Below are 26,800 nucleotides of genomic sequence, written 5' to 3' on the forward strand. Positions count from 1 at the left end.
GCATGTCCTCCTTAATTGCCCCCTAACTCTCTGCACTCTGCTTTCCTCTCCCTAGCCTGGACCTCTTCAGACCAGGATCGATGGCTTTTTCTTGGGAGAAATTGCAGTGTGACTGGTGTTTTATTTGGGGAGATATGGAGCAGTGAAGGGACTGCAAGTGTGTCTGTGACAGTGGGGAAAGGAACTCAGGAGGTACCCGGCCCACTGTCCCCCAGCTGCTGGAGGGGAGCGCGCTGTCCTCTTGAACATCCTGCCTCCCTCGCTTCCCCCTGCCCCATTCCCTCCGCCATGTGGCGATTTTCCTTCCCAGAGAAACTCCCCTTCGCTGCTGTCCCCAAACCGTCCCCGTCCCCCGTGGCGTTTCCCTTTGCCCTCACACCTCTCCCCGCCCTCAGGCCGCCCCGCTCTCCTCACGCCCGGCTTCCCGCCCGGCCCCGGCGCCGCCTCTCCCCTCACCGCGGCGCCCCCTGGCGGCGGCCCCGCCCCTGCCGAGCGCGGCGTCCACCGCCCCCTCCCTCTCCCTCCCCATCCTCCGGCTCTGCCCTATTGTTCTCCCTTCCCTCGCTCCCTCCCTCCGACCGGGGCTCGCGTCCTCCCTCCGCTCTCCTCCATCCATCCATCCCTCCCTCCCTCCTCCTCCTCGCTGTCCCTCCCGCCCCGCTCCCCGGAGCTGATGTCACGCACCCGCTGAAGGCGCGGGCGATCATGGCTGCTGCGGCCGTGCCGCCGGCCTCCAGCTAATGCCCGCGATGGAGCCGGCGAGCCTGCTGCGGTTCCTGCGGAAGCTTAAGGAGGTTTTCGACGTGTGCGACGAGGATGCGGACGGCTTCATCCGGGTGGAGCACTTCGTCGCTCTGGGGCTGCAGTTCGGCCAAGGGGATGAGGTGAGTGGGGCGACCCCCGGGCCCCCGCGCCTCGCCTGGCCCGGCCCGCTGCCCCGGCCCCTGGCAGCCGCGCAACTTTCACCTGCTGCTGCTGCTACGCGGGGAGCGGGGCCATGGCTCTGCCAGGACCACCCGGACACCCCCCCGCCGTCACCTACCTTCCCTTATCGCGGGCCGAATTCCCCGCGTCTCTCGGGGAGCCCCCGACTCCTCCCCTCAGGGCGGCCCAGTCCCTCTGTCCTCAGGGTGGCTCGGACTCCCCCCGTGCCTCAGGGCGTCCCAGAGCCCACCCATGGCGGCCTGGACCCCCTTCCCTCAGGGCCACCCGGTCACCCTCTCCTTTTCCCTTAGAGTCCTCCCCGAAGACAGCGTAAGTAAGTCCCTCCTTCCCTCAGAGGGTCCCGGAGCCTCCCCATTCCCTCAGGGCAGCCCAGACCACCCGGGCTGACCTGGCTGCCGCTCCCCTGGGGTGGAGGGACCGGTCCCAGGAGTGCTCGGAGGTCGCTGTGCTTTTCGGGGAGATGTATTTATTCTGGTGACAACGCGGGTTTTCTCTGTCCTGGCTGAGCTGCGTCCTCACCAGGGTACCAGGCGCTGTGGGGGTACTGGGAGCAAAGCCCTGGGCCGAGGGAGCCGCTGGCCGGGCTGCCCGGCCTTCCTGTGGGCCAGTGAAGTGTCTGAGCAGTTGGGGAAGTACCAGCCCAGGTGCCCCCTAAAACCTCCAGGTGATGGGCTGGGAGCGAGGACTCCATCCAGCCCTTCAGTGACACAGCGTAAATCTGGAGTTGCGCCACTGGTCTCGCTGGAGCAGCTGCGTCAGTGGGACCACTGTAAACCCATGACATCTGTGTAAATGAGACTGGGATTTGGGTCAGTGTATGTGGGTAATGACATGCGTTTGGTTTGAAACAGTTCCCTTAAGTGATTCAGTCGAGGGCTGCAGCTCCAACAAAATTAAACAGCAAGAAACGCTTGCTTTCCCTAGGAGAACTCTCGGGATGCTGCACTTAACTGTTTGATGCTTCAAAATATGCCCCAGCAATTTTGGGTGCCGGGGAGTGGGAGTGGAGTTGGGACTAGGATAGGATCCAGCAAACCAGTATCAGCCAACCTTTTAAAGTACAACAAGACAAATTAATGTGAGGAGGCAGTAAAACGGTAGTTTGTAAAGGGATGCCAAAGATGCAGCAAAACCAGAGTGAATTCACAGTAATTCTTGGAGCAAATTACTTATTTCTGGCTTACCACTGGTAATGAAACACAGCTTGTGAATGAAATCAGAAGACCAGGAGACAGAAGGCTTATTGCTTGCAGATAGTCACAGGTCTGTTAAACATTTTCGTAATGAGAAGATGGAGTTTCTTGTTTTAACCAGCAAAATAAGGAGGCGAAATAAGTAATAGAAGAGAGCTTTATTGATTTCTGCTTTTCTTTGTCTCTTGGTAAGTTGTATAATTTTATATAAACTAATAGAAGTATTTTTAAATACTTAATGCCAGATGCACTGCATCAGAATTGCTTTTTGCACTACTGCATTTATTTGGAGGCAGATCAATGGCTTTCTTTTGCAGCACTGAGGAAGACTGGTCAAATTCCATTGGCTGTTTTGCAGCAGGATGGCATTGATGGTTGTAACAATCCTTTTTGGTCTTAGAAATCTCTAAGGTTGTGAGAGGGGAGCAGGTTCTGAAAGATGCGAAGGAGGATTCAGGTGGTGATCTCATAAGCTTAGAGTGAATTGGAGTGTATTAATTGGAAAATATTCAAATGGAATGGGAAGGAAGAGAAAACTGGAAATCTCAACAATGACAGCAGTAGAAAAGTACCACTTGTTAGTGGTAGTATCTAGGTTTCAGGATGGGCTGGCTTACTGGGCAGGCATGGGAGAGGTTGCCAGTGATGAGAAATGCATCCCTTGGATTTTGCTCAGTTGTAACTAGCAGTGTTCAATAAGCTATTTGCAAAATTGGGACAGAGAAGTCTTATCTATGTATCCGTCAGGGTTATAATATAACTTGTGCTGGTTCGCTTCCCTGTGTCTATTGTAGTCATTGGCTAGCAGTCCCTTGACTTCAAAGGAGTATGTGTCAGCTGAGTAAATGGGATTTGTAAATGACCAAAAGAGGCTTGTTAGGGTAATACAGATTCAGTTTTCCAAGTGCAGATTTACTGTAGAACCACCACTGTAGGTGAGCTAGTCTGGTTTTAAGTCTTGTTAAAAATGAACTTTACATGTGATGAATCACAGTTGATGTTTGGAGACAGTGAGATTCTTTTCTCCCATATAGCACAGTGCTTTCTACCTTGCATCTGCAGGAACCTAATAAGATCTGTGTGGGAATGCATCTCATTAAATTAAACAGTTAGAAAGCAGTTCCCTTTAACATATTAGAACATATTTACTGTCATTGAAAATTAATTATACATTTGAAAGTGCTATACTTCTTCAGCTTGATCCATCTCAGCTCCCTTTACATTCAAAAGAAATCTTTCCATTAGCGTGACTGACAGATTGATTTGCCCTCATGTGTAAGTTATTTGCTCCTTCTGTTTATGTAATTCATCTGGCTACAGGAAAGATCCTATTTTGTAGCACTGTTGCCTTAATAATTCTGATTGCTACCAACAGTAGCCCTGGGTGATGTTTATAAAATGAGAGAGTGTCTGTTCCTTCAGTTGTGTCAACCTAATACACACAGCTTTCCACCTCTTCTCTACCTCGTCAGAGCCACCGCCATCCAACATTTGGAGTCTGTAAATTCTTAATACTAATTTCTGTAGGGCTTGTGACTTCAACTGTGTAGGGCATTTAGCCTTTTCTGTTTTTTTTCTTATTCTTTCCATTTCCTTTTTCTATCTTTGTGTGTGTGTGTGTGTGCACGTGTGTAGTCAACATGCTGAAATTTATCATTCCTGAAAGATACCAACTGTCTGAAAACTGCCCCAAGGCAAAATACTGCAGCAGGGCAGCAGTCTTCCATTCAAGCAAAGCAGTCCTTATCTGCACAGTCAAAATAATAAACTTTAACACTTCTGATTAACTTTTTTTTACTATTTTAGTGGGCTTTTCAGGCCTCTGCTTCTAACAGCTTGATGCTTTTCTTTTCTTGTTTGACCGCGACATCACTACTGTACCTCATTTCATTCTGCCTTTCCCATGCACGCTGAAATCCTCTTCTTGCCACGTGATCATTGAGAGTCCACTGCAGCAGAATAGCGATTGCCTCGGAGCAGCTGTTTAGATAAGGTGTTTTGGCTGTGGAAGCACTTCTTGCAAGTTTGCTTGCAAACCTTTTCTTTGCCCTTCAAGGCATGTGGTTCAACTAGAGGAAGAAGTCACTTGCCCATGTCAGTTTGGCAGAGCCAGCGGCAGAATCATGTCTCTAAATTCCTGCTACAGTGCCTGAATTACCAGCAGAGCAGGCTAGCTGTCGAGCACTGCTTGCCCATACAAATAGTTGTGGAACTTAAGCTTTTAAGCAGTTTGGCATTTTGACCTCTGTTTGTCCCATCTGACTGTAGGCATTTAACTCGGTTGTCTGAATTAATCTTTCTCCATGGTCACTAATGAGCAATTGAACACTCGGAGAGTACAACAGGACCCAAGGATGAAATAAATCCTTCAAGAGTGCTTCTTTATCTCCACTGACAACAGAAACTCCTTGCTGAAACTTTTGGTTCAGTGCTTAAAAACAGCAGGCTTGGGCCTTGCTTTCCTGTTGAATGGTCTGTTTGCCAATTGTGGAGAAATCTGAAGAAAGACATGAAGGGCTGTTTCCAAAGCGACTTCACTGGATGGCATGTACTCACTAGCTGAAGAAACACTTCACATAACATTGAAAAATGCCAAGAGTCCCTCGCCATCTGGTTCCCTTTCATTGGGAAGATAGTTACACTAGCAGCCGAGCGTCTAGGAGCATTGTGAGTGACGTGTTCAGCAAGCCCCAGTTCTGGCAGTGGATTGTGTGAATGTGTATTTCAGGGTAGTGCCAGTTGATGTTTCATTATGCCAGATTCTATTTAAACTCTACATTCAGGTTTCAGTAACAAGTGAAACATCCTGAACATGTTGACAACTTCTTTTTGAGATACGTAATCGCATTTTGGAGGTGTGCAAGCCATACAGGTGCTTAGACAGTAATCTTTGTCATGGTAGGATCAACAGATGCTCATCAACTTGAAGCAGTGTCACATCTGAGAGGGAACTTGAGCAGCTGATAAAATCTATAGGCCAATATCAATTATTCTTGTGAGCAGGCAGTAATTCACTTGGTTTATTAGTGCAGTAGAACAGAAGTAGCTGAAAACAAGTTCACGTATTTCACATGAACAAACGAAACTTTCTGGCCAAAAGAAATTATTGAAATAGGGAGTTGTTTGTTGCTAATTTTAGTCGCTTCCATTCATCCCCATTCTGGGCTGAAATTAAAGGCATCAGCCTCAAGTGCTGTACAGGTAGTAGTTTGTGGCTACTGGCTGAGTGTAGTGTCATCCTGATGCTCCATTTTGACTTGCTCTCAGATGTCGCCATGGGACACCTGATAGAGTCATGCTCCAAACACAGTCCTTGTATTGTAACCACTCCATAACTAGCTTGTCCTATAAAGAGCAGGAGTTTAATTTTACTGCATGGCAGCATGGAGTCTTTCTGAATGGTCTGGGTGAATTTCAGGCTCCTAGCTGTAGTGTTGCACCTAGAAATTAATGGAATCATTGCAAATTTACATTAATGATGTGGATGATGACAGTGACTAGTTCATACCTTCTTGGTAATGCGCAGTATGCTCCATACTCATCTGCAGCCATGGGAAAAACAAATTTTGGCACCGAGACATTGAAAGATAAGTATTAGGGTGTTGCCAAGCAATACTACCATTTTCATAATGGAGGCAAAAAAGAGTTATGACTTCTTTCTTTTCTGCTTTTCCTGGAAATAATTACTCAAAGAAAAAATCAAATGTTTGCCTAGACGCAATGAGGACGCAAAGAGTACTTCTATGTGACAGTGTTCTCTAGGTAGCAGCAAGGCTGCCACACATTTACACTCCTTAAAACTATATTTGCTAATGACCCAGATATTTCATATCATTTACAGTGATTTGGAAAAAATGCATTTCTGAAATTGCACAGCAGGGTACTTAGTTTATGGATTAGTCAAGGTACAGTCACTGTAGCCTTCCTAATGCAGTACAAACTAGCAGTGAGTATATTTAAAATAGCCTTTTGGAATATCCTGAAACTAAGCATGTGTTTCTAAACAGCTGACATAAAGCAAGCTTGGTAAATCAAACACTTTCTGAAGCACTGTTAGGCAGAGAGAAGCTGTAGGTTTGCTGTGCACTCATGAGTTTAATTCGTTATGTAATGTGTTTGCATTTCAGAGGTAGGAGCTCTGAGGGGGTTATATGTATAGTTAAGAATTGATTGTTGCTATGTTTTGCAATACAAGTCAATGATCTGAAATAGTAAGTTATTAATGCCTAAAGGAAAGGCAAACAATTTTGGTACTAATTATTGATATTTAAGTGACAATTTTTTATAACTACCTCAGTGTTTGCATTTAGTATGGGTACAGCGATATTGTGTTACCTTACCATCAAATGCAAAGTAAAGAAAAAAGTTAGCATATGGATCAAGCATAGAAGACAGTACTGCATTTTTGTGTACAGTATGGAAGGTACAGTATGGAAGGTAGCATACGTAACTGGTGAAGTTAAAACATTCAGCTGCCTAGCAAGACCAGATATTTTCTACATAAATTTTTCTCCTTTTTCCCCCCTTTCCATGCCTGATTCAATCCATGCTGTTAAGTTGTAAAATTGGTATTCTTCATCTGTGACATGTCTGCATGTTCTCCAGAAATTTGCTCTTGTAAAACCTAGGGAGGCGTTCAGATTTCTACCACATACTCATTTTAGTCCTCTAATATGATTAAGCTTTGAAAAGTGACTTATACAAAATTGCTGCAGGAGAGGGTAAGTCTTGGAGGGGGAACAAGCCATTGCCATATAGTATTTGTGGGGACGATCCCCAATACAGAATTTTTCTTGGTTTCTAAATTGCATTGTTACCTACAACTTAGCACAATTGACTCATGCTTGGCAGCAGTGCTTTTATAGCAACAAAGTGGGGAAAAAAAATCAATTGCCTTATAATGTTTAGATAAGTAAATGTGATTGTTTTTATTCTCGATGTAGTTGACAATATAATTTCCTATTAATTTTATCTGATTTTAATGCTAATATACACAAACATTTTAAAATCCCTGATTTGATTTTTGAATCAGACTGTCTGCTCAAGAGCTAGAGATGAAGTTCTAACAGTTCTTAAAATATGCAGTATTTCAGGACGCACACGTGATCTCAGACCTAGATACTTGCATAGGCTGCTGAATAAATACCCATCCGTGCGCTGAACGTGGTTAACTCAGTGTAGGGTGTGATTAAGTACATGAATGATAAAAGAGAGTGTCAGACACAATCACTAGTACTATAACATATGGTTTTACAACAGCAGTATGAGTGTAAACAAAGTACCATATAATAGATTTCAGTTCCGTTTTACTCAAGATATAATTGAAGGGCCTCACTTGGAGAGAAGCAAGTGTTTCCATAGAACTATTAATGCTGTTTTCACCTTTTGTGTGCAGTTAAAACCAAAAATAGTAGGGTTCCTTCCTAAGCCTTGCGTCCAATTCCGTTCTGCAGTGTGTTTGGAGCCCCGGACGGAGTGACAGGAGTGAACTGTGGGGTCAAAATACTGCAAGGGAGACAGGATCAATGCACAAGGCACAGACCTGGAGAAATTACAGTGTACTCTTCAGATTTTAAAGCTGGGTATAGGTATAGTGTTATGGTTTTATGGGGTCAAGTGAAAAGCTTACAAATGGTAGAGACTTTTTTTTCTGCTAGGTTTCCTGAAAATAGAAAGAAAGGTACCAGAATTGTCTGTTCTGGAGTGGAGAGGCTGTTGGCCTGGTTAAATGAGGGGCGTCAACCAAACCAATTTCTTCCTCTAGAGTGGTGTTAGTTTTAAAATTCTCTACATTTCGATGCTTCTTCTCAAGTGTTCCATAACATCACACATCCACTTGCATTGCAAACTTCTGTTTTTTCTCGGTTCAGGGCTGCTCTTCAGAGAACAGAGCCATTCCCTGCTGCCCCACAGCACGCTCTGTCACACTGGTCTCCAACAGAGAAGTAGGGTCATGGTACAGCACTCCAGCAAGCAGTCTTTGGATAGGAAGCTTCCAAGGAGCCCTTTTCTGTAGGGGATCTTCAGCCTGTGGCAGTGTTTTGTGAAGTTCCAAACTGAGGCGCATTTCTGGTACGTGAGCTGCAAATTTGCTGATAAAGCATGCTTCACGTTTTTCCCTATGTATGGGTCATTCTGGACATCCCCAGTACCCGGTTTATTGTGAAGATTTGCAATGGGCCAAAGAAGACATTGTGGTGTTGTTCCATTACCTCCTGATGAACTGACCCTCCCCAATGGGATCCAGATGGCTTTTGGAACATGGGATATTATTTTCCAATGACACTTCTGTTGTTATGATAAAAAACCCCAACAAATGTGCAGATACAAACAGCTTTGTCCATATGTTTGCATGGTATTAATAGATTTGAGAAACTGTTCCAAAATATCGGTGATTTCACTGTTTTTGTAGCAAATGACTATATGATGAGTTGAACGTATTTTACCCAATTAAACTATACAACATATGTGTTAGGATACAGTAGCTAATAGCAATTCAGACAGTGAAATGCCACAGAGATGTCAACACAGAGACCATTAGTAATTGTTGTCACTCACCCTTTTGTCCCTGTGCAGTAGTATATGTTGTCACCATATAGTAGTACAGAATCCTCCTGTAGTGGCAACTAAGGCCACCTTTCTTGGTGTTGCTAGCTATTGGGAACAGCAGAAAGCTGTAGGACTCTCATTAGAAGAATTTTGTTGCCGGAGTCCCTTCTGTGCTGGATTGGTGTGGTATTGTATCAAAATACAATAGAGCCTGCTCAGAAGAGGTTTAAAGGCAGCTGTGGAAGGCTTCTAGGGATGCAGGGTGTTAATGAAAGGGAAAGGGATGTAGTAAGAGAGAGATTCTGCTGTTCTTTCTCACTGGGACTACACGCAACAACAGTGAGAGCAGGTTTGGCATTTTGACCCAAGGAATCCTGGTCCCATTGCATTCAGCAGTGTGACCATTGGGTGTTGTAAGGAAATAAGGATTGACCATAGGGTTTGCAGCCTTATAGCTCTGTTGCTGTTTCTCTTGCTGGTTCTTTATTTGGTGTTGATGTTCATCATGCAACGGACCAAGCAGTAGCTTGTGGCCAGCAGCATGGAACAGACCCCCTTTGCATCCGGCTTGGAGAAGATGGGAGCCTGTAGTCACCCTGTCTAGGTGTTGCGGCTACTTTCATTCAGGTTTTAAGAACATTTTATTTTACTCTTGAGGGCTCTGGTTCACTTGCTGGCTTGGTTGGCCAGCATGGCAGCTGTTGTGTTCAGTGATGCATCTGGGCATGTAACGAGCTAGCTGACAGCTTTGTCAAGCTGGGCTGGCCTCATGTTGGTGGCTGGGCCAGCCCATTTGAACTGTGAGAGTCATGAGAGCAGATGTGCTAGAATGACAGCAAAGCCGTCTTGTATCACATAAAAATTTATTTCATGGGGAAATGCAGTATTATTTCAGGCTTTATGCAGCCTCCATAACAATTGCTGTATAACCTTGTGCTTTCTTCTGGATCCATGCACCACCAGATCCAGTTGTGCCTAGGGAAAGAGTGCTAATTCAACGGACTGATTCTGTTCACAGGAGAGCTGTACTCAGTGAGTGGAGGGACAGCCCTGAGCAGCAACTTTGATATAGGACCCTCAACTTCAGAGAAGCGCTGTAGAGAGCAAGGGCATTGATTTGGGGATTCAGTCTGAGGCATGTGTGTAGTAACAATTGGATCCTGAACTTAACTGTTCTTCCGGTGTGTGAACAGCAACTTGAAGTAAATACATATGTTCTCATGATGCAGTAAATTAATGTTTGTTAGCAGAGTCAGCAGTTTGGATAGCTTTGTAGAACAGAAGGAAAAGTGTTTTGCATTTATTTGAGAGGAATCTCGGGGGAAAAACAGTGCCAAAGAACTGCTATACTAGCCTACTGATTTTATTGGGGTGACCTAATGCTGATGGGAAGGCTAAAGATAACGCACTGGTGAGAGTGTTCTGAAGCAGTGTGCTTGCTTTAGTCTAAAAAGAACTGCGTTTCTCCTTTCCCAAATGGGTGTCTTTGGGATTTTTTCCATCAGGTAATCCATTTTCATAATGAAAAAACGTTATAGACTAAGCTATTCCAGCCTAACTGCCAGTATAGGCATACTCTATAGAGGCTGACAACTCACTTCAAATCTGTGTGTTCTCTCCTGTTGTCAGACATATCTGACAACAGACATATCTGTTGGCAACATAAAATTATTATGGTAGGATGTGGACAATTAATTATGTGTTTATTCAATGCTGAGAAACTCGAAGTGTTGGCTCATTTTGAGTGTGTCAGCATCTCAGCACAGTATAAGCGTCTCAGCTGAAGCTGATGTTTCTTCCTCTCTTCTTTTGGCAAGTAACGTATAGACCCCAAGTCTGCTTTTTGTGTGAAGAGTGGGGAAAAAAAAAAATCCTAAAATTTCAGATGAGTGTGGCAAATTATTTTTGCCTTAAAAATGTAGGAGTGTAATTAACTTGACCTTTTGGTTTTTTTTTTTTAAAGTATGGTATCTTGATTGTTTCCATTTGAAGCTAGCTTTTAATTGACAAAATTTAAATTGAAATATTTGGCAAACAACAAGTGAAAATGCTCCAAAACATAAGATTTTGCTCAACACAAAGGATTTTTTTCTGCTTTCTTCTGTGAAACATGAAAAAAAGACAAAAATGTTTTTTCATTTCCTTTACTCATAGAGAAAGCTGAAAAATCAATTCTTTAGCAAGTTATGTATCAAGCAAATGCAGAGACTTTGTAGATGAAGAAGTAAGAGAATATGCTGTTCATTGGTCCTCTGCTGAGTTGAAGTTACGTTCAGCTTGCAGTTATCCAGAGCTTTGGGAAATAAAGCAATAGGTAATGCAAACCCATGGATAATGCTCTGTGTATGAGACTAGAGGAATGTAAACTTTAAGAAAAGAAAATCAGTGTGTTTGTACAGGAAGCAGGAACAGCTTTAAAGTGTGGTACAAGAGAACATAGGATTTTTGGCTCCTGAGTGTTTCTTTGGCTATTGGTTTTCACAGCTTGTGATCACAGTTCCCTGATCATTCCCTGGTCTTCAGCAAATGAAGTCTGACTTCATTTACTGGAGCCAGACATTGGTGAAACTTGTGAATTTTAGCCTCCAATGTGAAAAGTGAATTGTATGTTTCGTTCCTTAGTTCTCTTTTGGATTGTTTGGAAATAAAGAATTGAGGAGTATTTTGTGACACATCTTCAAAGGAGCTTTGATAATGTCAGCTTTGTTCTTACTGAGCAATTACAAGGCATGAAAGTTTCCACTGAGGAAAACTGCATCTTGTCTTCTCACCTGGGAATCGTGTGCCCTTTGCCAAGTGCGAGCTCTTCTGCACAGTTGGATGCATTTATTGGAAAATGCTGTGGTATTTGCTCCCAATAAGACAGCCCATTTTGTGTTGTTTAGGTAATTAAATTGGTTTGAATAGTCTGCTGTGACAGACTATCATTTGGGAAAGTCTAAATTTGGAGATGAATATATGTATAACTGCCAGTGCTACTTTGGGGGTGACATGTTACTATCTTTATTAATAATCTACCACCTCACAACTGCCCTAGTAGTCACCTTCCCAGATTACTCTACTGGTAATCTAGAGGATTTCTGGATATCTGTCAGCCAGATTGGAAGCTTTGGCTCTAACCAAGCTCATGAATGTCTTTCCAAGGGGTGAAAAGATAGTTTGCTATGTACAGTGAATTTGGCATAGGTCAAGTTACTGTCCTGCTGTGAATTCTGGCAGATGCAGATCATTTGTTTGTTGATTAAGGTAGTCACCCAGGTAGCCTCAGGAAAAGGTGAAATATTCGCAAACTACTTTAATTTTGCCAGAAGTACAAGGCACAGATTGATTTTTCTTTGTATGTAGGCCCACGTGATTTTCCTCACTGTATATTTCTTGTAAACCATGATGCTGTGTTATTCATCAGCTTATTCCTTCTTCAGGGAGAGCTTCAGTTTTGGGCTTGTCATTGCTTGTGCTTTTGGGTGGGTGATTCTTGTTTCAATGATGGTGGTTAGTTAGCTCTTCCTGTGTTAGAGCAAATTAGCACCTGTTTGGAAGGGAATGGTGCTTTGGAGGAGTTGGTCTAAGTGGTTATAAACATGAATGATTTACACAACACTTCAGGTGAAAAGCTTGCTGGATTGAGTTGGTGGAATAATGTGGCTATAAATTACCTTTCGTTTTATTGCAGTTGGCTGCTGCAGCTGCTCTTTAGCAATATGTTCTCTCCAATGGCACTTCTTCTAATTCAGTGCTTGCCATTGCTTGCGTTTTGTAGATGTTGCACTATTCTGTAGCACTTGACTGCCTGGATTTACAGTACAGGGTGAAGAAAGTAGGATTGTAGACTCTTCTCTCATGGCAAGAAATTGCTAGGGTCTCTATTTTGGTGAAGAAGTGTGAAGAGATGCATTTCAAATACCTTTTTTACAGGAGGAAGGGTTGCCATGGCTAATAGCTGTGAAACACTGGGTCTAATTTCCGCTGCCCCTCCCTCCCCCCTGCCGCCTTTTACTTTGTTCTGTAATGAGATATGAGAATCAAGTTAATCTTCCAGACTTCTGTATGGCACATGATGGCTGAAAGCACACTTGCGTTCACTCTTGTTGGCTTCACTAGAGATGGCTCCTGAGCCCACAAGAACAGAGCATCCTCTGGAGCACCTTCTTCAGAGGCAAAGATTCAGAACTGGCTTTTTCTTTTGGGGATTTTGTATGAAGAAGTGAGACTCCAGAAGGGTGTTCTTGGAATCCTTTGAAGGTGCATGTGTGATCTGACCTCACTGAGCTGGTACGCTGGTACCTTGCTTTCCCTTTTCACACTGTGTAACTACTTCAAAGCTCACAGTGTTTTAGGAGCTTGTGTGATTCACTGAATAGCAGGTGGGCCAGTCACAGAAGGTATTTCTCTAATTAACCGAATACCATTTCAAGTTTAATTTATCTTTTTTTTCTGTATTTTCTTTACCACTCTTCCTACTGATAGAAACTTACTCATTTTACAATCACTCCATTAGTCATTATGCCTGCTTAATTTTAGTGAACATGCTGACAATAATGATGATTGTGTGTCATCAACACCAACCTGTGGTTTCTCTAAATGAGTTGGGCAGAAGGATCCCAAAGGGAAGGGGGAAGGAGGATGTTCTCTTCAAATGGATAGGTTGCAAACAGATGGACAGCAGTGAATGATTACAAAGGAAATAAGGTGAAACGCATGAGGCTGTGAAACAGGATATCTGTGTTTTATACTGTTTGAATATGTATGTGTATATATCTTAATACCCACATGCAAGAACTGATTTCTAGGAGTAAACTGCCAGCCTGGAATAGGAATTTGATTTTAAGACCCAAAGTGTGTGCTCAGTGCACACTGTAATTAGATTGTGATGGCAATTTCAGCACAGGACTGAACTTTAACTAACCTTTCAAAAACTCATTCTTCCTTCAGGAGCTCATGGGGCTATTTATGATATCAGCAATGAACTCGGGGAATGTCATAGGCTATCAGATGGGGAGGAAAGGAGAAGCTATCAAAAGATTAAATTTTGATGGCATTTTAAATGTAAACCCCCAAACTGTATTTGATGCTTCTCTAATTCTGTTGAAAGTCAGTGACTCTGAAAAGCTCCAGTCATTTTTGAAAATACGATTTTATTTACCAAGTACAGCAGAGTTTTATCAAAATTTCACCTTGGCCCTAGGAAAAGACTCAGGAGGTGCTAAACCCAATAACATGTTGTTCTCAACAGAGCAGTTTTCCCCACTGTCAGAACTGGCTGTTGAGCTTTCTGTTATTGATGAGGGAATTATTTTTCCCTTTAGGTGAGGTTTCCATGATATTTGTTGCTTGGCACTTCAGAGACTCTTATTAAAGAACTGATTTGAATCCCATGAAGATCTTGTGAAGTCTCCGTTAAATGGGTCACTACATGCCAGATAACATAAGCAATATCTGCACCACTTCTTGGGACCAGCAAGGAAGGCAGGCGCAGTACAGTGCTGAGCTATGTCAGCCACTGCTTGAAAGAAATGCCACACAAAATTATAAAATATTCACCTTTCCTCAACTAATATTACTGAAATAAAAAAAGAGCATTTTTTTCCTTTTTCTTTTTTTCTTTTTGTGTGTGTGTGCTGGATTAATAGATTTAGGTCACAGGCTGTAAATGAGTGTGACTCAGCTGTGTGAATAAATCAGCTCGCTTGATTGTGGGATGAATTTACACTTTCAAAGCTTTTAATAGGTAATGAATATTCGCGGTCTGCCACATGGTAGGAGATTTAAAATGAAGGCTTAGATTCTTACAGCCTTGGCTCTCACTCTGCAAGTGTTGTTAGAGAAAAGTGTCTTGGAGTGGTAGATAGCAGCGCTGCTCTGATCCCTCTGTTTGGTTTTTTTTCCTCTTTGCTGTTGCTAACAGGAATGCAACAGTGCGATACGCTAACTGGTGGCTCTAGAAGACAGGGTTTATCATGCTGTATTAATGCTCAGAGCATGTTGCCTCTTAGGTCTATTTGTAGAGATCAAATGGAGTTGCACAGGTGTCAGAGAAGGGGATCTGAAATCTCTGAGTGGTTTGCAGAAGGATCTGGGAGCAATTACTTGCCCCAGCCCTGTAGGCAGAGAGGCAGCACCAGACTCCATTTCTTCTTTTGGGGTAACGTGCTCAGCAGTCCTGAAACTCAGTTCTCTTGCATGTTTTGTTCAGCATACCCAAAATTGCAAATGACTCCTGAGAAACTCAATAAACTCAGAATTTTGTCTCCTTTTGTGTATAGTCTTCCTGCATGTGAGTCGGGTTATGGGTTCTTCAGGGTGAGAGAAACTTTCTTCAGCATTTGTACAGCCTGGGGTGGACTGTACTCTAGAACCTCTTGGCACAAACACAGGGCAAATAATAAATGATAACCCCACGGTGTTTCTGGGGAAGCTGTCTCCTGCAGACATTTTTTTCTTTCTTGCAAAAGAGATTGTCTTTGATTCTGTTCAGTTGCAATGCGGTTCCCCAATCCTGAAATCTGTGCAGTAACAAGAAGTATTTAATGAAACATTTATCAACTAAGCTCATGCCAAAGGAGACAGCTCCCCTGGGTTCTTATGGTCGGATACGAGCTTCAGGGTGGTAAAAATCTGTATCAGTGAGAGTCATGGCATTGATTTGCACAGTAGAGCCAACACTCATGCAGGAAGCAGTCAAGACCCGCATCAGACTTTCCTGGGCTCGGTTAAATGACTCAGCATCCTGTAACAATTCTGAATTTGTTACTTTTTGAAATACTATTCACAGGAGTAGTGGGCAAGGGAAATAAAGATGTTCGTGCAAAGTTACCCAAGTTAAGAATAGCCTACAATTGTGAAGTGGTTTAAGTTTTTTATATTTTTGCTTGCAATAGAAATTTCTTGCCAAAGGCCTCTGTGGAATTAGTTTGAAAATCTGAGTTCAAGGTAGCTGGGTAAGAAGAAAGGACTTGGCAGTGCTGTGAAAATCTTTAATCAAAAAGGGTCTATACAGCACCTCAGCAGAGTTCTCCTTGGTACAGCCTTTCACTGTCTTATATGTGCCAATACTGAATTGTAGCTGATGAAGTCGAAGAGGTGACAGGACTGATCTGCAATATGTCTGCTTTAGGTGTAATATGCATTAGCCTCCCATGGCAACTTTGTATGTGGCCAGCCCCAGGGATGCTGCTGATGGTCAATGCTTCCTAGAGTGAGGAAAAATCAGAAACACATTTGTTAGGAAAGCTGGGCTGATGATGCATGTGCAACCAGGAACTTCTGATGTTTCACTGGTACTACAGTGCTGCAGTTCCGGAGTTCGTGATGCTGACAAGCTTGATAAGAAGCTCTGTTACTTGTGCTGAAAATCTGTCAATACAAAGCAAAAGCAAAAAACCAACCAACCAACCAAAAAGGTATTAGGTTTCTAAAAGGTAGGGGAAGATCTCTTTAACAGCAGCATTGTTCCAAGGAAGTCCCGTACAGCCTGCATAACTACTCCATCTCTGCAAAGTATAGTCAGACACTGATGGATAGCCTGATATGTGTGGCGGAATTTATACCATTGATAAAGGCAATGAGTGAGAGGAAAAAACATAGGCTTCGGTTGTGCCAAGCACTTAGGTATATGCTCAGATTCCAGTGATGTTAGTAGGGTCTAGGCGTACGAAGATAAAAGCATTGATGGTTTCTGTTGAACAGGAATGGAGTTGAATAAAATGTTCAAATTGAATGCATAAAGCAGTGATTTGTTGAACTTAAGCCTATATGATTGGGGGCATCCATTTTAACAGGATTCTCTGGAACTTAATCTGAAAGCACAAGGGATCTAAAACCTGACAGCTTTCTAAGGCTTTAACCATGCTATAGAATTCCACAGCAAAAATGCATTTCATTATTTAAATTCTACAAGCAGAGTAGAAATATGTCATTTCCATTCACTGCTACAGGGTTTTTCCAGAAGGCAGGGTAACTTATTGCTTGATTCTGGTTTATTATCTGTAAGGAGAGCTAAGCAGTGGAAGAAGCTGCTGGGAGTATTTGTAAAATTTTTAGATGTTTGAGGCTAGGATAGACACCTGTCAGGAATGCTGAGGTATCATCAGTCTTTCCAGGCTGTAGCGTAATACTCCTGATGAGCCAAGGGCTACCTCTTTGAGACGGAGCTCTAAGGGAATAAGGCTAGGAAGCAGAAAATGGATAGCCAGAAACTTGTGTTGACAGACAGAGGATTTGAAAAAATTCTGAACTGCAAAATTTTGAACCGGCACTTAAGCGCATGCTTGGCTTTATGCATGAGTAACCCTAACTTCAGTGGGACTATTTGTGGCCTGTTTCAGAAAGCTGTTCTATTGGGCAGTTGAGAATAGGTAAGAACACCCTGTGAGCGTGCTTCTTCCTTTGAAGCACACGCTTTGCGGTTGTGCTGAATTGGGGCTAGACTGCTCAGCATTCCTGCCAGGTGAGATTCTGAATAGCAGAGCAGGGCCGGGAGGGAAATTAGCTCGCTGATCGAGATGTTCCAAAGTATATCTTTAAGGCAGATTTGAGTCAACACTTTGAGATAATGCTGTCAGACTAAATGATAACACAAAATATTCTGACAACATACTTGGTCTGGAAACAAACACTGTGTGTTCCTTGGCAGTGATTTCTGATTAAACTGGAGGCTCTAGTTGCCAACAGCCCAATGCTAGCCACTGTGACTCAAGCCGTTGACTCCTCTTCTTTGGCATAAAACATTCAAATATTTAAATTAAATAAATTCAAGAGAAAGATAGGAATCATCTTTTTATTTGGAAAAATAAACTGCTTGATAGCTTTATTAAGTATCTCTGAGATCCACCTTAATCATAGACTTACAGCAGTAAGGAAGCTCTCATATACATGCCAGAAAATAAAATATGTAAGAGAAGATTTTTGATACAGGTACCCTACATCTTCAGTTTGCAATTATATCTGACCTTTTAAAATAACTCAGGTGCAGAAAAGGTGCTTGAATACGTCACACCTAAAATGAGCTTCATAGATACTTCCTGGTTTCCTGAGAGCTCTGCTCTTTGCAGTAAAGAGCAATCAGGTTAATCAAAATAACCAAGAAAAAAGGAAAATATATGCAGGAAATTCTCTGCTGGCTCACCCAAGTATAGAGATTGCGTGCACTACTTTCACAGTAAAGTCTTGCAGACTTGAAGGGCAGAGACATAAGACGCTGAGCAATCTTACTGGTGTCTGTGCAGCTGTTCACACACTTAGTGAAAAGCACATGCTGAACATGTTGCTGATCTTTTTCTTCATGTTTTGTTTCCTCTCCTGTCTGTTTTCTATTCCTGTGTCAGTCTCTTCTTTTTCTTTTGCTACCCTACTCTGAGACCCTTGGCAGGAGAGCAGTCTTTCCAGTGACTGTTTTCATACACCTTTCTGCCCTTAAATCTTTTCTATCTAGTGTCAGTTCAGAACTCTTCATGAAGTTCCTGTCTTCTGTGGGATTTCAGAGGGAGCTCAGACCCTGGAGTTCAAAAGTGAGAATAGCTTTGTTTATCCAGACCTGAAAATCACCTCCACCATCTAGGCAGCATCCTTGAATTGGGGCCTTACCTGCACATTGGATAATCTGTGCATTGGGAACAAAAGGACATATGCAGTTCCATCAAGCTGAATTAAAGTAGGAGGATTAACAATAAAATAAACAGGTTCCTCTTCACTACATGAAGGTCTGTCAACATATTTTGACAGTTTGTTGCAGTGATGGATTAGTCAGCACAACAGCATGTTATATGAAAGTGTCGTGTCTGTATTTGGCAGGAAATCGGCCAAATTACCTGAAACTCTCATGACTCTTGCTGTCTTTAAATACATTTTTCGTATATGTGTTTTCCTATCTTCTTCCTCAATCGAAGATGGGGTGTTGTCAGAAGCTTGAGCCTGAGATGTGGCATCTTATTTTCTCCTGTTATAAAAAGTCTGAATGTATATTACTGAAGTGGACATAAAGTTGCTTTTCCATTTCACTGTCTGGTCTGAGCGTTTGTGAACTGAGCTTTACCAACTGCCTGGAAACCAGCCTGTAATGTTAGAAAAAGATGGTGTGGTCATCCGCCACAGTCTTCCTTATTGCTCTTTATGAGCATGTTGCTCATGCCAAAGAGAGCAAACCCAACCATTATGTGGAGTCAGACCATATCCTACACTGCAGTTCAGGGTTAGGTTCGTGTTTGCTTTCCATGGAAAGACTGAGCATGTATGAATGTGTGTATGACACAATCTAGTCCATCAGCACACGTAAGTCAGGTGGTGAAGTTTAGACGTACCTGAGTCTTGGCTTGTTCTGCATGGGCTTCTCTCTGAATGCTTGAAAAGTCTACTAGTCTGTTGAGGTGGCCAGTAGGAAATTTCCTCAAACAAATGGAAATAATAATGATATTGCAAAACTTGGCATCACTGTGTGCCTTTGTGGAGCTCAGTTGACTTTAGGAGGGCCCCCTGTATCCACAGAGGATGGCCAGATCAGAGCCTAACTTATTAGCTACAAGTACCGTTAAGGAGGAGGGAAAGAAAATCAGCCATGTGTTTAGAAAGCATCCTTTACCAAGGGCCATGGTGGTTAGAACAGAGCTAAAAATAGATGGAAGGAAAAGTAATAAGCCTCAGAATCATTAGGATAGACTGGGAGAGAACAAGGTACCTTTCCTGGTGTCTGTTCAGTGTGTTTAAAATTGACTCGGTTTTTAAAATTATGGGACAGACTCAGGAAACAATCAGTTCTGACACTTTCAAATCAGCTAAAGGCCACTCAGCAGAAATGCTAATGGATGAGTTGTAGTGAATGCAGAGGGATAAGAATGGGAATACTGTCTCAAAGCATATCAGCAGATTTCTCTGCAGTACTGAACGCAAAAGACTAACGAGCAGTGGCTGAACACACATGCGACCACTGCATTTATTGTAGGTGTCTTTCTGTGTTAGCTTTTTCTTAGCAGTGATAACTGTGATTTGTAACGTCTACCAACTGCTTAAACCCAGATCTTCTTGTTCCTCTCTTAATTTCTTGCTCAGGAAGAACAAAAACTTATTCCTAGCTCAAATCTGCATCTTTACAGAAAGAGTAGATGTGTCTGTGGCAGTGAAATACAGTCCTGATTATATGCAAAATTCACAATTTTATCTGAAGAGGGCTCAATGAAACCTGGACCAAAATGCCTGTGAGCTATGAATTAAAACTTAAATGCAAACTGAGCACTTGTTCAAGTCTTTTCAGTGTCTTTGTCCTTGTGGTAAGATTTCACTGATATTTTCAAAAAAAAGCAAATACGTTTCATCTTAGATTGACTATCTTTGGTCTTCAGTGCTGAAAATCCCAGAAGCTTCATATTCTATTTTTTATTGGCATAAAAGAGATGATAACAGGGAAAACCTGTCTGTCCTCTGACACTCTTGAAAACACTGGGAACATGAATAAAAGAAAACAGAGGCTTTAGTGACCTTATGGAAAACTACCTGGAAAAATTTAGAATTTCTCGTTGCATATTACTAGATGAGCAAATTCTGTTTAGGATTTTTATTCCCTTAGATTGAAGGACACTTCAAGGGTCTAACTCTGTTCTTCATTACTCTATCATTGGTGTAACTATCTTGAATTTTAATGAAATTCTGATTGATGCCACTCTGATATTGGAATAGGGCCTGTAATAGTTCTATTAGAGTAAAAGGAGCTGTACTAGTTTATGCTTAAAACTTGGAGCCCTGTTCCCAAAGCAGTTATGTAACATTTATACAGAAGAAACAAGGAGGTGATTAATAAATGTGGTTTTAAATATTTACAGGTCTCTGTCTGTCTTCTTAAAGATGCAGGTATGAACTGCTGTTGTGGAAAAACCACCCAAGCTCTCTGCCTGACCATGAATTTCCCCCTTTTTGTGCACAGGAGACAGTCAAAAGGGTGGATGCCAGCCCAGCTGAGAGCTGCTATGCTGTGCAGAAGTCCTTAATCAGCCGGCTTCAGCCTCACAGCCCTGCGCAGGAAAAAGCACTGTGTGTCAGCCATCCTTTGGAAACCTTTTGTAATCAGTGTTTTTTTGTCACACCTGGTCTACCTCCTTCCTAACTGTGGGTCCAGAGCTTCACTTCATTCACACTCTTGCTTTTCTGGCTATGCATGAAAGTAGCAGAGCCAAAGGAGAGCAGCTCCAGGGAACATCTTCCCAGGTATGCCCAGAGTGCTTTCTCTCATCCTTTGTGAACTCTAGACACTAAACATGGAGTTTGGATTCCAGTGCCAGGAGTGGAAGGCTGATGAACTGCCATACTAACATCACACCTGGAAGAGCTTTTCTGTGCACATTGCAGCTCTCTGGCAGTCCACAGACTTCTAGACTTAAAAATCAGAATATGCTTCTCTGGGCTGCAATGGAGAGTGGGAGCACTGGTGTGATCAGCTCTTCTGGTGGATAAGCGTGAGCAGTGACATCTGGTTAAGGAACAGTGACAGACAGGTAGGGTCTGCCCTTGCTTGCCCAGTATTCAGACTGTGTCAGCAGTCCAGTGCTTTAGAAATATACAGCACTTTTAAAGGTCTATGTCATTTTTTTTCCACTTCTGAGAGTAAATATTTTATATTAGTTCTATGATTTTAGTGTCACTAATCCCTGTTTGTGCTCAACTTCAGTGGCCCATCCTTAAGGTGTTTTTCCTCATTCCAAATCTTTACTGGCAAGTTATTTGCACAGGATTTGCTGCTGCCTTTTTTTCATCTGTCAGAATTTGGACTTGCTGGCTGTATGCTACGTGCTAGGTGGTGATTTCTTTGGCATATTTCCTTTCTTCTTTTGGCAGGTCCTGAGTTTGTTCCATTCTCTTTATGAAGTGAAGTGAAAAATGCTAAGCAGAATTTGCTGTGACTTCTATTTAATCAGCGCTTTATCTTGACATTGTCTAGTGTGTAAATTTTGTCCTTTTGAAGACCAGGAGTAGTTGATGTGTGGTAGCTCTGTGCTGCACTGGCTGTAGATACTTACCTGCTCAGCAATTGGTATGTAACACAAGTTTATTTCTGTGTTGGGGAAGTGGAACAAGTATTACAATTTACTGTGAGTATCTCATAAATTGTTCTGTTCAATAGTAATACAAAGCGTGATGTTTTATTGCTGCCATCTGACCCTCTGAATATTTCATTCTCCTCAGGTTCTTAGACTTTACCGTTCATTACTTGCTTTGAGGAGGCCATGAGTTTGCAATATCTTGTGCCTCTGCTTTCCTCTCTTCATTTCCAAAAGCTGTAAAGGGCAAAATCCACATCAGTGCTGAGGCCGTATACAGGGCACATAGCTTGCACTGGACAGTCCAGATGCTGCCTGTGGATGTTGGCCTAATATTTTGGATAAGTATGGGGCGTTAATCTGCCACGCAGCGTGATACTCTGGAGAGCCACTGCTGAGCGCTCAGTGGGATCAGAGTTCACAGAGACTTTTCAGGAGCCTGTGAAATGACAGCACAGCTCTGATCAGCTGCAAGAGCAGAGATAGTGTTTGTGATACCATACAAGCCAAATTATGTTTATTGTATGCCACGGTGAGATGAAATTAAACCAAATTGTGTAATGCAATCATTTCTGACTGCATGATTTGAAGCTTCTGCGTGTGTTTGAACATGTTTTCTTGTGAATGGAGTACTGCAGAGTCCTGTGAATTTGAGTGGACCATCCACAGACTGTAGATCTGTAGAAGCATAGTGCAGTTTACCCTGCACAGTCTGGCTGTGTCGAAGTATGTGTAAATGCCATCCACACAGCAGGACACTTAGAGCTGCAGCACTAGTCTAGGGCTATAGGATAACAACTGATTTTCCGTACAAATCAATGACAGTAATAGTGAAGGGCTGTGACTAAGGTAAAAACAGTAAGAGCTGTTCAAACTCAGCCAAGTTTGAACTGAGAGCACAGCTTTGTCATGTGTGTGTTGGGGGAAAGAAGAGCCTCCAAACCGTTTCACTTATGCAGTGCCCTTGTTAGAGAAGTCAAGTTAATTGTACATTTCACGCAGCAGGAGCCTTTCTGGATTGTCTTTCAGATGAGATGACAACTGATAATTATATGAGCTACAGGCTGTCTCTTCTCTATTACTCCAGCATAGCTCTGAATGCTTTCACTAGGGGAAAAATAACACAAGGAGTCTGAGAAAACCTTTGATTATAGGGAAGGAAGTAAAATTTGTTGTTGTTGCTGGCTCTTATCCTAACTAGCCAACTGTTAAATCTTGCATCTGATATAACTGCATGCACTGTTGGGAGCATTGCTATGTGTTTCAGATCTTAGTCTAGTGGATGGCTGGAGGAGATCTGGACATCTAGCCAGACTTCTCTCTGTTTTTTTGCTCCATCAGGACACAGTTTGCAAGGGCAGGATTTGGGATGCGGTACATCTGTGTTAGCTTTAGTGGTAACTTGTGCCTAATCTCCTGCTCTTGCCATATTTGTCTGTCTCTCAGCAGTAGCCTGAAGTCAATGTCAGTGATAAAATACAAGGTAGTTGAAAGTGTTAGATGAAATCTGAGTGTTATATCTGCTTGCAGATTGTTCCCAGGTACTGTATAAACTTAGCTCTGTGACTTAGTATAAAATGTGCTATGTGCGCTGGGACCATTCATCTACTACATAGACCAATTACATTGCTTTCATTACTTTCCCTAGTGCTTTACAGGAAGCCTTTTTCACTTATGCAGCAACAGTTGTGAAAGAATTGGAGTATGCTGTAGTTAAATGAGAATGTGAGTGAGAAAGGGGGAAGAACAATATTTCTCCCAGCATGCTCTAAACTTGTGACAGGACCCTGTGACTCAAATCTGAGCCCTGGGATAACAGACCAGCAGAGGAGGAAAGCTTGCACACAAGAATATGATTTTGCCTTGGCTTCCCCAGAGTGATTTGCTCTGGGGAAGCAGAGGGCAACATGTGAGTGTGATACATATTTTTTTTAAATCCGATTTTACAGCTCATATAAGAGACCTCTAGCTAAACAGGGTGAGGACTGGGTTCTTGTTACTGAATTAGCAGCTTCGTATATTTGGCTTGGCGTCAGGGTGATGTCCTACATCAGTTCACTGACAGCTAGATTTTGTCTTAGGTCAGAGCTTTCTTTTGTCTGGTTTGTGACAATTTCTGGCTTGTCCTCAGACTGAAAAAATCCTTTCTTGCTTGTCTTATATATGTATTTAGGCCATGTTAAGTTTCCATAAATGGTCTGCCACTGAGACATTAGGGAGTGCAGGGTTGCTAATAGAGCAGGACTGGAACCAAGGGTTCCTTGGGCATTGTGAACTGCTGCCCGATCTTTCGGCCTGGCTAACGAAACAATTTCTTCTTCATCCCTATCTTTCTTTCCCTGTACTGCTTATTATTAGAATCTCTCCACCTCTGCATGTCGGTTGAGAGCTGCGTTGCAGTAGATGAGAGTAGAGGCCAAATGGGTTCAAACCAGCCAGGCTTGCTGTTTCTAATGGGGTTTATATAACACTGCATAAGGCGTTTGCTTCTTTTCATATGTCCATGATATATGCCAGCTACCCACTGTAGTATTGTCCAATACTACATTTATTTTTCAGTAACAAGAATAGGTCCTTCACACAGGACCTATTTTAAGAATAGATCTAGGGACAGAGAAGCATTTGCTTGACCTCTTAAAGTTCTTAGAGTGCTGTAATTACTGCAAATACTTTAATTTATGCACACAGATTTGGATTCTTTGCTGTAGTATCTAAACTTCTCAGTCAGTATGTACTTATTTTCACTGTCCTGGGGGTTTGGGGAGTGGACGTGCAACGAAACTAATGACCTATCTATGATGAAAACAGTCTGTGGCAGAGCTAGTAATGTAGCCCAGGTCTGCTGGAAGCTGAACTACTCTTTCAAGAACCGAGACTTATTTTGTATGAAAGGAGGTGCTGGGATGGGTGTGTATGTGTGCACCATCCAGACCATTTCAGCACAGAATTAGCCTTACTAATTACTTGCCCTCCTTCCTTAATTGAGTATTTACTTAACATTTGACCTCCTTTAATGTACTCAAACAGTCTGAGTTGGCTTTCCCTAGGAGTTCAGTCTGTAGCTCTTTATTCAGGCAGAATTCCCTTTATACCAGTTATGCTCACTCTGGAGCAGGGCCAGCAGCTCTTACCCAGGCTAAACCATGGCCTTTTAGACAAGGAGCAGATTTTTTTCCATCCTTGCCATTGGATGTTTTATTTGCGCTTTTGAGAGTTTTGCTTTGAGAGAGACAACAGCAGCATCCGGAGTGTGTGTCTGTTTCTTTAAATGACAGAGGTTTGTGGTTAAGTTCATCAGGGATGAGAGAAAAACACATCAGGAATTGTATAGAAAACTCTTATTCTCTGGAGCTATTTTTCCGGTGTCACAGATTCAAGAAGATTGGAGCTCCCTGCTGTATGTATGCTGGCTTGACGCAGACAGACAGTGGGAGTGCAGATGAGGTCTGACTGCACTTCGTGTTGCTGTGTCTTTTAGGAAGAGAAATCCCTCTCCCCTTCCCACTTTTATTTCCAATTCATTTGGCCTTAAAGCCTCAGAGTCTCACCTTCCTGCCAGGGGCAGCTTCCTGGCATTATGGACTTGGGTGATGCTTCTTGTCTCTTCTGAAAGAAGTTGCTGGTGTTGCTGTGGTTTTGAATGATAAAGAAGGAAGACCCTGGGGTAGCAAATGCAAACTTCCACAGACGAGCAGTCAGTGTTTGCAGCTTAAACTACCATGAAAGGACAACAGGAAGAGAGAGGTTTTTTGAGAATAGGATCGTATTATGTTCTTCTCTGAGCAGATAATTTATTCAAGGAGTGACAGATTGTCTAGTCTGTCTGAGGCACTGACCTGCAACTTGGATCTAGCTGTGGTTGCCACGGATTCCCTTTGCTGTCAATATGTAGTGTATCCAAGCATGAAATGAACCGTCAGACCACATCTTAGAGGTGCTATGTTAGGTTTGAATGGCCAGGATGAGAAACCTTGAAAAGCTGTTGCCTGCACCTGATTTCACAAATGCTCTTAAGGCTTTGGTCTGCAAGGCTTTAATTCAGCATGCTGTATAAGCACTAAATTTATATCTGTATTATATGTCCAGTAAGATATTAATAGCTGACATAGCAAGTGTCTTTTGGAGCAAGTGTAACCTTTCCTGTTTGAATCAGCTGATCCTGGAATACAGGCACAGGAAAATGCTTGAAAACCAGATGTGAAAGGCTAGAGCTGACTCTGAAAGGTCAAGCATACAAGAACGTAAAACTTAGAGAGCTAGTGCAGGGAGGAAATGTCCTAGAAATGGAGTATCCCATGTCATAGGGAAAGTTTTTTCCACTGCCAAGAGAAACAACAGAAAATCATGAACAGACAAACAGTTTTTTTTCGGCAGTCTGACACTGAAAAAGTGAGTCTGCAGTTTGCAGCTTCTTCCTGATCCATAGCAAAACTTCTGGCAGAGTTCCATAAAGCTGCAGATCTCTGTCAAATCCCTTGTTAAGTCTCACTTCTCCTGCTGAGTGCTGCTGCTTGTGAGAAGCTTCATCAAGGGTGAAATGGGCTTGCTATTAATTGGCTTATCCTCGCTGCTGATCCTGCACACTGACCAGAAGGTATTCGGGTCAATGGAAAGGTTCCTGTTCACTTCCTTGAGCTTTGTCCCTGTGCCACAGCTGGCCTGCACAGGGTTGCACTGGTGTTCCTGTGGGTCTGTCCTGGCTGTTTGCCTCTCACTGTGTCCCAGGACTCATGATTGTCCCTGGAATACCGCCTGTCTGCTGTAGTGCCCCCCAGGAGGGCATTCAAAGCTTGGTGGGGATCTCTTAACCCATAGGAGGTTGGACTGGCGTCTTCTGGTGCTGACACTGAAGGCACTGGTGAGGTGGGCAGCACTTGCTTAGTTCCCAACCCGTGGCATCCTCCCCAGCAGGGAGGCCTACAATGAGCCTTTGGTTTTGTGCAGCTTTAGGCTGAGGTCTTTTGGTGGAAGGCTTTCAGAGTAGAAGTCTGCAGCTTCCCTTGAGCTCAGCACTTGCCATTCATCTTCCTGAGTCCTTTTTTCATCCACATTCCGTAAAATGGATAGTAACAAGGACACAAACATTACCTTCTA

The 26,800-nt window shown here is 42.9% G+C and overlaps 1 protein-coding gene across 2 annotated transcripts in view; it reads left to right on the forward strand.

Annotated features, from left to right (window-relative positions):
• Positions 1-459: 459 nt before the first annotated feature.
• Positions 460-26,800, forward strand: part of RAB11FIP4 (RAB11 family interacting protein 4) — a 126,116-nt gene continuing 99,775 nt past the window's right edge. Inside the window, exon 1 of one of the 2 annotated variants that reach the window (XM_074607425.1) lies at positions 460-884. In XM_074607425.1, the coding sequence (XP_074463526.1) occupies positions 741-884 (144 nt within the window). In that variant the 5' untranslated portion in view covers positions 460-740. The remainder of the gene's footprint in view (positions 885-26,800) is intronic. The other variant, XM_074607426.1, reaches the window with a different exon arrangement.

The sequence above is a fragment of the Larus michahellis genome, chromosome 14, assembly GCF_964199755.1.
Source record: "Larus michahellis chromosome 14, bLarMic1.1, whole genome shotgun sequence".
NCBI lineage: Eukaryota > Metazoa > Chordata > Aves > Charadriiformes > Laridae > Larus > Larus michahellis.